Here is an 11,016-nt window from a genome sequence, read left to right on the forward strand (position 1 = left end):
ACTTGGGCTGGTAGTGTGTTTGGCTCTTGATTTCTGAGTTTCAAAAATACTATTTTTCTTTGATTCTCACCTTTTCTGCAGGTGAGTTGTGGGCCCAAGTGCATTTTGGGCTTGGCAGCTTTGGAAGCTGCTTGGAATAGTTGTGGGCTGGAGAGGGCCCAACTGTAGTGTACTTTCATAAATGCCACTACGTTCTATCAAAAATGCCACTTTTTGCTTTCTTTCACACTTTTCATGCACTCTTTTTCTCTTCTCTTTGAAAATGACAACATAACAATAATTTTCCTCAACCTTTTCTTCTATATTAACCACACTTACGACAAGAGAAATTAAACACAAGCATATAAATAAATAAATTATAATAAAATAAATACCACAAACACACAAAAATCTATAAAAAAAAATCAAATAAGGCTAATAGATTACAAATAAATAAAAAAACCCAACAAATTACTTTAAAACACAAGAAATAAACTATTTTTAGCTTATAAAATGTGGTAAAATAAATTTATTATGTAGAATTATCATAGCATTATCGTGTCCAACCTATTTTGTTGCCCCCAAAATTTAGTACAAATAAGACACAGTAGCCATTTATAGGTAAGTCCTTAAATTTTTACCCACAATTTGTAAGTCTTAGTATAATACCCACTATTTTAATCAATATCCCTATTATACCCCTCTAGTTCTACGATTCAAACACACACACATTCAACACTCTTCCTCTCCTCAAACACTCACAAGTAGTCATTGAATCAAACGACTCCGACGATGCTCTACCACTCCAGCAACCCAGCGATCTTTTACCTTCCTCACCACCATCAGCTGCATTCACTACAAAGATAGATAATTTCAAGCCATATCCCTAACTTTCATCTTCTTCTCCCCACGACATAGCCAAGCTCTTGTTGTGTTTACACCGAACTCCAGTCCATTTTGAAGCTCTCGACATGTAAATTTAAACAAATATTAAGCATACTTCATGTGAAAAAGCAAACTAATGAAAGATTTATAACACTCTACACAAAGATACACAAGACATTAATGAATCAAACTTCAAACAACTCTTGTCAATATCTCAGGAAAAGAAAAAATTCTTAATCCTATAACTATACCAATAGTGGATGCGTGGTGGAGGCGTGGTGGAGTTGTGGTGGCGGAACCATGGTTGTAGAATGTCGTAGAAGGTTATGGTGTCAATGACTCTATTGATGGCAATGACAAAGTTGTGGTGTGGTGATTTCGTGGTGGAGTTGTGGTGGCAGAGTGCTGGTCGTGGAGGCTGGGATTGATTGGCAAGGTGGAGAGAATGGTTATTGTCGTGGGGTACAAGGTTAGAGAGAGAAGGTTAGAGAAAATGGTAATGGTCAACGACATTTTTGGAAGTGTGGGGAAAAATGGGTAGAATTAAACAAAATATAATTAGAGGGTAATTTTTGTTAACTAATCATATAACAGGCTAATTTTCAACAAATCCCAATGGGAATGTTCATGGGTTTTGCAAGGTAGGTGCTCACTTGGTCTGGTAGTGTGTTGGGCTCTTGATTTCTAGGTTTCAAAAATACCATTTTTCTTTGATTCTCACCTTTTCTGCAGGTGAGTCATGGGCCCAAGTGCATTTTGGGCTTGTCAGCTGCTTGGAATAGCTGTGGGCTGGAGAGGGCCCAACTGTAGTGTACTTTCATAAATGCCACTACGTTCTATCAAAAATGCCACTTTTTGCTTTCTTTCACACTTTTCGTGCTCTCTTTTTCTCTTCTCTTTGAAAATGACAACATAACAATAATTTTCCTCAACTTTTTCTTCTATATTAAACACACTTACGACAAGAGAAACTAAACACAAGCTCATAAATAAATAAATTATAATAAAATAAATACCACAAACACACAAAAATCTATAAAAAAAAATCATATAAGGCTAATAAATTACAAATAAATAAAAAACCCAACAAATTACTTTAAAACACAAGAAATAGACTATTTTTAGCTTATAAAATGTGGTAAAATAAATTTTTTATGTAGAATTATCATAGCATTATCGTGTCCAACCTATTTTGTTGCCCCCAAAATTTAGTACAAATTAGACACAGTAGCCAATTTTAGGTAAGTCCTTACATTTTTACCCACAATTTTTAAGTCTTAGTATAATAACCACTATTTTAATCAATATCCATATTATACCCCTCTAGTTCTACGATTCAAACACACACACATTCAACACTCTTCCTCTCCTCAAACACTCACAACACAAGTAGTCATTGAATCTAACGACTCCGACGATCCTCTACCACTCCAGCGACCCAGCGATCTTTTACCTTCCTCACCACCATCAGCTGCATTCACTTCAAAGCTAGACAATTTCAAGCCATATCCCTAGCTTTCATCTTCTTCTCCCCATGACATAGCCGAGCTCCTGTTGTCTTAACACCGAACTCCAGTCCATTTTGAAGCTCTCGACATGTAAATTTAAACAAATATGTAGCATACTTCACGTGAAAAAGCAAACTAATGAAAGATTTATAACACTCTACACAAAGATACACAAGACATTAATGAATCAAACTTCAAACAGCTCTTGTCAATATCTCAAGAAAAAAAAAATTCTTAATCCTATAACTATACCAATAGTGGATGCGTGGTGGAGGCGTGGTGGAGTTGTGGTGGCGGAACCATGGTTGTAGAATGTCGTAGAAGGTTATGGTGTCAATGACTCTATTGATGGCAATGACAAAGCTGTGGTGGCATTGTGGTGTGGTGGTTTCGTGGTGGATTTGTGGTGGCAGAGTGCTGGTCGTGGAGGCTGGGATTGATTGGCAAGGTTGAGAGAGTGGTTATTGTCGTGGGGGTACAAGGTTAGAGAAAATGGTAATGGTCAAGGGCATTTTTGGAAGTGCGGGGAAAAATGGGTATAATTAAACAAAATATAATTATAGGGTAATTTTAGTTAACTAATCATATAACTGGCTAATTTTCAACAAATTCCAAAAAATAGAGAGAGTAATGTTCTTATATATGTTTAGTTATTGATTAAGGTATGACTTTCTAAATTCACTTATTATTAAGATTAATGATGAAATTTAAATTTAAATTTAGTGCAATAAAGTTAACGATTTTGGCTTCTCAAAATATTTCTCTCATCTATGATATCATGAATTTTAAATTGTTAGAAAATATTTAAACTTTGATCTTCATTTTTGCTAAAATATTTTTTTCTATTAAGTGTGGTTCATTAATTTGTTCTTAGAACATAAATATCCCATTTTTCCTAAAAATAATTATAATGTTATTTGATTATTTGTAATTTTATTAAATTGATTCATGTAAAATGTGTTTTTTTTGTCGTAAATTACTTTTTAAAAAGTTTATTTCCATTCAAATAAATGGTACTAGATTAGCTACTAATAATATTTAGGGTAAATAACAAATCTTCTTCTTGAACTATAGTCATGGTTGAGTTTTGCCCTACTAAATTGTTTTATTTGGCGAAAATTCCCCTTAAACTTTAGCAATCATTGCAAACGTATCCCTTTTGTTATATTTCGTTCATTTTTTAAACAATTTCCTGATCTGACCATATGCATAGTTGCAGTATGAGAGTATATTTAACTAACTAAAGTCAGCTGAAATCGAGTGTATTGATGCTAAACATACAAATATTAGCTCGAAAAATGCATATACATATTCCCAGATTTTTTTCATTTAACCACTATCTATGCATGTATTTTGTACCTAGACTCTCAAATCACACCCCATTAGTGCCACATCGGTGCTACATCAGCAAACTATTTAAAAATAATGAACGGAATGCAATATAAGGGGCACATTCACAATGTTTGCTATAGTTCGGGGGGATTTTTGCCAGGCAAAAAAGTCTGGGGGGGGGGGGGGGGGCAAAACTCTACAAATGTCATAGTTCAGAGCAGAAATTCCTATTTATCCTAATATTTAAGTTTAGTTACTTTTATTTTTATAAGTATTTCATTTTTCTTCCATAAAACAAACCATATCAATATTTGGAAGTAGGTTAGAATTATATTAACTCTAATGTAAATAGTTTTTCTTTTATTTTAGTCAACTCATTTGGATTCGACATTATTGTTAAAACTCATCACTACACCATATTAACTCATGGTAAAATATTTCACACTCCCTCTGTATCATTATATTTTCTTATTTCTATATTGCTCAATATTCCATTTCTATTGATTCTACACATTCTCTTTCTCCAACCCAATCTTCATTCCCAAAATCTCAAACAAAAAAGAAAAAGAGTTCTTTTTCTCATCTTCCCCCACTCATTATCCCAAATCTTCAGTCAGTATACTATGAGAAGGAATATTCAACAAAGTAATAGAGAAAGGGAGAAGAAATGGTGAGGGCAATGTTCTCATATATTGCATGAGCTCATACAATAGCTATATATAACAGTACAAGAGGACACATGTCCCAATTAGTACAATAACTAATAGAGAAATTGGTGAAAATGACAATTTTTTAAGTGATTTTGCACTTTGGCTTGTTTGTGATAATTTTTTGCAAAATGACATTCGTCTAAAATTCGACTAGTTATTTAAATTTTTCGACCGACTGTTTGAATTTGTCGACTATTTGTCTAAATTTTCGACTAGCTGTCTAAATTATTAGAGGTCATTTTGCAAAGAATTATTAAAACTAGGCTAGAGTGCAAAATGACTTTAAAAAATAAGTAATTTTGCCAAAAGACCCTAACTAATATGAGTATTATACTAATTATGGATATTTGCGCGAAAGTACCTAAATTATTGTATTTGTAGCAATTAAGTACCCAAGTTATTTTTTTGGCGGTAAAAGTACATTCCGTCCATGTTTTGGTGTAGTTTAGTGCAACTGTCTGTTTCGTCGTTAAGTCTGCCTACATGGTGTGAAATTTGCTTATAACTTTGGTACTTTCACCAAAATATCTCTTAAATTGGGTACTTTCGCCACAAACATTTTTTAAATTGGGTACTTTCACCACAAATATCCATTTAATTGAGTATTTTTGCTTACGTTTTACAGACGAACTTAATGGTGAGAATTGACGGTTATACCAAAATCCAACAAAACATGGACGGAAGGTACTTTCGTTGCCAAGAAAATAACTTGAGTACTTAAGTGCTGTAAACATAATAAATTAGGTACTTTTGTTGCAAATAACCTACCAATTATAAAGCTTAACAATTTCCTTTGTCTACTAACATGGATACTTTGGCTTGATTGTCGACTTTGACTTTGGTATATTTGTCATGTTTATGCTGATCTTATTGGCCTATATTGTTGTTATTACTATCCTTTGGGGTACTGGTTTGCCATATTGACTTATTGGAGCATGTATTGGACTTGATAATGAATTGCTTAGGTTTTTCTCTCTTAAAAAAATAATAATAATTTTATTCGTGAATTTTAGCGAAAACTGAAGTAAATCTAGCTTAAAAACTGAAGTAAAAACTATTTTTTCTTGTAGTGCTTCTATATATGTTCCAAAATAGTTTCAAACACGCACGATGCATATATAAATATTCCCTCTGTTTTTATTTGCATTAATTAGACATAAAATAAATGTTCAAATTTTCATTAATTTATTTTAAATATATATTATAGTGTCCTCTTTGTTATAAATAAATGTGAAAATACATCAATGTCTAATTTTTTAAGACCTAATAGTTGGGAAGACTAAAAGACCCTTGTTCTTGAGGTTTTCGACAGTGTCCCTCATAGTAACTTCCAAAGGAATAAAATTTATGCCCAAACTCATTGCTTTCTCTTTTGATACTTGGTACTTTGGCATCAAGGGCTTGTCATCTTCACATCTGCAAACAATGAAATCATAACATATTTTTCATCATTAATAAAAGAAAATAATGTTGATTATAATATGATATCAACCGATATTATATGACACTGGGAAAATTACTCAGTAATGTTAAAATAAAAGTTACAATGAATGTATCAATAATAAAGGGATATTTGGACGAAAGTAATCAAAATATTATGTTTGTAGCACTTAAGTATCTAAGTTATTTTTTTGTCTGCGAAAGTACATTCCGTTCATTTTTTGTTGCAACCGTCTATTCCAACTGTTAAGTGCATTTGTGATATGTTGGCAAAAATACAAAATTAAATGAATATTTACGGTGAAAGTACCTAATTTAAAATATATGTGCGGCAAAAGTACCTAAATTATGAGATATTTATGGTAAAAGTACTCAAGTTATATACAAATTTGACGTCACATAGTAGACTTAGCGCAAAATAAACAACTATAACAAAATATGAACGGAAGTTATTTTTGCCAACAAAAAACTAACTTGCAAGTACTACGCACAAACATAATAATTTGAGAGAACTTTCGTCGCAAATATCCCAATAACAAATAAATAAATTTTATAGGGTTTTTTTTTTTTTTTTCTTTTTCAAATGAACAATCTTTCTCGAAAATGAACACTATTCATTTGTATGATTGCAATAGAAACTTACTTTACAGGAAGTCTCAAAGTGGGATAGTGCTCTCTTAAAATCTGCAGAACCTCACGGATATGTGTAGTTTCTCCCACTAAGCAGTATCTTCCATTAGCCGATTCAACTTCAAATGCTTTAATATGTGCCAGTGCAACATCTCTAACATCAACAATTTTATAAACTATATTGGGGTATGTTTCAGCTCCTGAAAAAAAAAATTAAAAAATAATAATGATAGCTTTAATCATAAAATACATACTATATTCTACATACATACAATATTTTGACAAATATGAAAATCTCTACCAATATTCATATCTTAACAACACCTTTTGGAGTTCATAGATTTTAAAAAACCAGGGTGATGAGAAAGATTATTAGGAGCTAATAATCTAGTACCATTTATTTGATTGAGAAAAATCTCTACACTTTCACTGAGAGTTGGTGATAAGAGTGGCCCAATAACATAGCCAGGATGTAATGTGACCAAATTGATTCGATTTTCCTTTGCAAATTCCCAAGCAGCCTCCTCAGCTAAAAGTTTTGAAAGCACATACCAAAGCTGTCAACAAAAACAATTACAAATTAAGCCAAAAGGGAGTGAAATTAAGTAGCTTTAGAATATTGGACTATGATGTCCCACATGGAATAAAATTAAGAATATTGAATCATTAATAAGAACATGTGTAACTCCACTAATTACCAATTAGTTTTTAGATGGAGTCACATGATTCTTGTCATGGTATTATGAGTCATTTCCCTAGCGGGCATTCGATCCACATCGATTCAAAGAGTGAGCCAAGCTGCACGAGATCCGCAGAGTGCGAAAAAATACTAGAGATCAAAAAAAAAAAACGAGCTGAAAAATGGGCCACTTGTGATCAGGTGATTCAAGATTGGTGGGCGAAAAATCGCCACCATCTTGAGGGGATTTTAGACTATGATGATTTAAGATTGGTGGGCGAAAAATCGCCACCATCTTAAGGGGATATTAGACTATGGTGTCCCACATAGAATAAGAATAAGAGTAAGAATATCGAACCAAACATGTGTAACTACACTAATCACCAATTAGATTTTAGATGAAGCCACATGATTCTTGTTATAGAATAATCACAGTTGAGAAACCAAAGTCAATAAGAGATAGTACCATATAGAAGAGATTAATTACTTAAGAACATACATACCTTAAGTTCCTCACAGTAATCAGGATCTGAAAACCATGTTTCATCAATAACCATATCAGGGCTCAAAGGTTTTGAATTGTAGGAAACTGCAGCCATGGAAGATGTTACAACAACTCTCTTCACAGATGGAACTTTGGCACATGATCTCAGTACATTGAGTGTTCCTTTCACTGCTGGGTCAATTAGCTCTGCCTAAAATGATCTCAGTGTCAAACAAACATTGATAAAATGATATGAATTCTTTCTCTGTGAGAATTTTTTTTATGTATTAACAGATAAGAATTGAGCTAGAGAATAATCAACCTTTGGAACAGTGGGTGAGAGCAAAACAGGTGAAGCTGTGTGGAAAACACCTTCACAACCATCAACTACAGCATCAAAAGATCCTTCTTCCATTAAATTTGCCTTCACCAAATGAAGCCTTTCTTTAGCTCCATCTACTGAAACCAAGTGTTCCATCTTCTTTGAATCATCTGCACCATTTATAAGCCTCAGCTAAAAGAGAACACATAATTCTTGAGATATATAGATTCTGACCTCTTTATTGACTTGTTAGAGCTTAGTGTTAAAACTAAATATTGATATAGAGAGTAATTGATAAATATTTGATAATTTTTGTATAGTTTGTGTACCAATTCATATATTGATTCCTCTCAAATTAAGTTTCATACATCTGATAAAAAAGTGTTTATAAAAGAAGTAGATTTTGTATCTGGTGTATATATTTTTCTTTTGATCTAACATGTTAGAAATAATCTCGAACAAGTTGTTAAAAGAAAAAATAAAGTAAAAAGAGAAAAAAACACTAACTTAGATCACGAACAGATGCTTTGACAGTGTATCCATGTTCTAATAACAACTTCACAAGCCATGAAGCTATGTAGCCTGTAGCTCCTGTTACACACACTACCTTACCTTCTCCACTCATTATTCTCTTTCTCTTGTTCACAATATGAGCAGCTATTTTACTATATATATATATATATATGTATGTATAGGTGGTGTGACTTTGACCACATTCAAAGTAATAATAAACAATTAAGTTGGAGATGACCAATGTTGAAATTTTATGTGAGTGATCATGGCATACGTAGCTACTAAATCAATTTGAGTTTTTCTTGAATGGTATATTATATTCATCTCTTGGACATGGGCATCATTGATTACGTTTCTCTTGAATAGTTTATCTTAATAATTATAATATTAAATTATGTTTTATCGAGTTTGTCTTCCACTACTCCATATAAACTTAATTAATATTACGGGAATAAAGAAAGAATTGTATTTACATAAAAACCAATTAATTACAAATGAGACCTTATATAATAAATATAGACTTAACTAAAGGGAAATGTCAAAAATAACCAAATAGACTAACTGTGGTAACAAACAAGATAATATTGCTCACTAAAATAACAACCTATATCAATAAACTAAATCGGTTACCCACCCCCCCCCCCCCCCTCCTCAAGAGTTACTATGGATATCTAGTACAGTCATCTTGCAGATAAGTGTGGTTAAGGTTGTAGAAGACAAAAGGCTTGGTGAAGACATGAGCCAATTGAAGCTTACTGGGAACAGGTGCAAGCTGGATATATAGTTGAAACTTTTATTTTGTCTCTGAGGAAGTGACAATCCAACTCGATATGTTTTGTTCTTTCATGAAAATGTGGGATTGTTGGCTATGTGAATGGCCGACTTGTTGTCACAGTAAATGAATGATGGTGATTGTTGATGAAGGTGAAAGTCAGCAAGAAGGTATTGAATCCAAGTTAACTCACTAGCAGTAGCAGCCAAAGCATGGTATTCCGCCTCCGTTGAACTACGAGAGATGGTAGGTTGCTTCTTGGAACGCCACGAAATGAGGCAGTCACCAAGAAAGACACAGATACCAGTGGTGGAACGCCTTGTAGTTGGGCAAGAAGCCCAATCTGAGTTGGAGAAGGCTCGTAAGTGAAGGGATGAAGATGTTGGATAGAGAAGACCTTGGTCGGGCTTAACTTTGAGGTATCGAAGGAGATGATGAGCAGCTTGAAGGTGAGGTGTTTTGGGGTTAGCTAAAAATTGACTGAGGAAGTGGACAGAAAGAGTAATATCAGGTCTGGAAAGTGTGAGGTATAAAAGTCGAGCTACTAAACGTCTATACTGTGAAGGATCAAGCAAAGGTTCCCCATCTGAAGTGTTGAGCTTAATTTTGGGGTCCATTGGAGTTGCAACAGGTTTACTACCTAGATAACCAGTGTCTTCCAAAAGCTGTAAAGTATATTGGTGTTGAGAAAGAAATGTCCCTTTGGAGGATCTTGCTATTTCGAAGCCAAGGAAATACTTTAATGTACCAAGGGTTTTGAGCTTGAAACTGGTGTTAAGTGTGTCTTGGAGTTGTTGCAAGCAGTGAAGGTTAGGTCCTCCAAGGACAATGTCGTCAACATAAACCAGCAGAGTAATGAAGTCAGTGCCTAAACCTTGAGTGAATAGCACGTAGTCATCTTGCGATTGTGTGAAACCAGTTTGTTGAAGTTCTTGTGAAAACTTTATGTACCACTGCCTTGATGATTGGCGAAGACCATAAATCAATTTATGTAGTTTGCATGGTAGTTGAGGACCTGCATGATCAGAGAAAGTGTTAGTATTTAACCCTTGAGGTAAGTCCATGTAGACCTCTTCATTGAGATCTTTATTGAGAAAAGCATTATTAACATCTAATTGTAAAGTATGCCATTGTTTTATTGCTGAGATGGCAAGCAATAGCTTGAGAGTAACCATTTTAGCAACAGAAGAGAAAATCTAATCCTTCTTGCTGAGTGTAGCCTTTGGCGACAAGACGAGCTTTGTATCGCTCAATGGTACCATCACTTTTGTATTTTATTTTGTAAAGCCATCGACATCTTATTGTCTTGTGATTGTGAGGTAAAGGAACAATAGACCAGGTGTTGTTAGATTACAAAGCCTGGAGTTCAATTTGCATGATAGCTTGCCATTCCTTGTGTTTGATGGCCTGTTTGTATGTGTGTGGTTCGGTGTGAGTAGAAACTGAACAGAGAAAAGCTTTATGTGAGGGAGATAGTTTGGAATATGAGATATAATTTGCAAGAGGATAAGGTGTAGAAGGAATATGATGTATAATAGTGTTGCATTGAAAATATTGAAGGCAGGCAGGTGGTTTAGAAGACCTTGTGGAGCACTTGAGAACAACAGTGGGTTGTTGTACGGACGAAGCAGCATCTGGAAGTGAAGTAGCATTCGAACTAGATGATGGTGGTGATGTAGTTCGAGTGTTGCTGGGACAAATGGACAGAGCCTGCAAAGTATTTTTAGTAGTGAGATTATGATCAATATGATGATCATAATCT

General features: G+C 33.9%; 2 protein-coding genes across 2 annotated transcripts; both read right to left on the reverse strand.

Annotated features, from left to right (window-relative positions):
* Window positions 1-5,655: 5,655 nt before the first annotated feature.
* On the reverse strand, window positions 5,656-8,600 carry LOC133829755 (phenylacetaldehyde reductase-like). The gene is made up of 6 exons (XM_062259545.1): window positions 8,477-8,600; window positions 7,970-8,139; window positions 7,667-7,858; window positions 6,879-7,041; window positions 6,498-6,684; window positions 5,656-5,830 (listed from the first exon to the last, which is right to left on the reverse strand). Exons 1-6 carry the CDS (start codon window positions 8,592-8,594, stop codon window positions 5,671-5,673), a joined length of 990 nt encoding a protein of 329 aa, XP_062115529.1. The 5' UTR covers window positions 8,595-8,600; the 3' UTR covers window positions 5,656-5,670.
* A 725-nt stretch (window positions 8,601-9,325) lies between these two features.
* Window positions 9,326-10,429, reverse strand: LOC133831789 (uncharacterized mitochondrial protein AtMg00810-like). Its single transcript, XM_062262204.1, has one exon. The coding sequence runs from the start codon at window positions 10,427-10,429 to the stop codon at window positions 9,326-9,328; it is 1,104 nt and encodes a 367-aa protein (XP_062118188.1).
* Between the last annotated feature and the right edge of the window lie 587 nt (window positions 10,430-11,016).

This window comes from Humulus lupulus, chromosome 4, assembly GCF_963169125.1.
Source record: "Humulus lupulus chromosome 4, drHumLupu1.1, whole genome shotgun sequence".
Taxonomy (NCBI): Eukaryota; Viridiplantae; Streptophyta; class Magnoliopsida; order Rosales; family Cannabaceae; genus Humulus; species Humulus lupulus.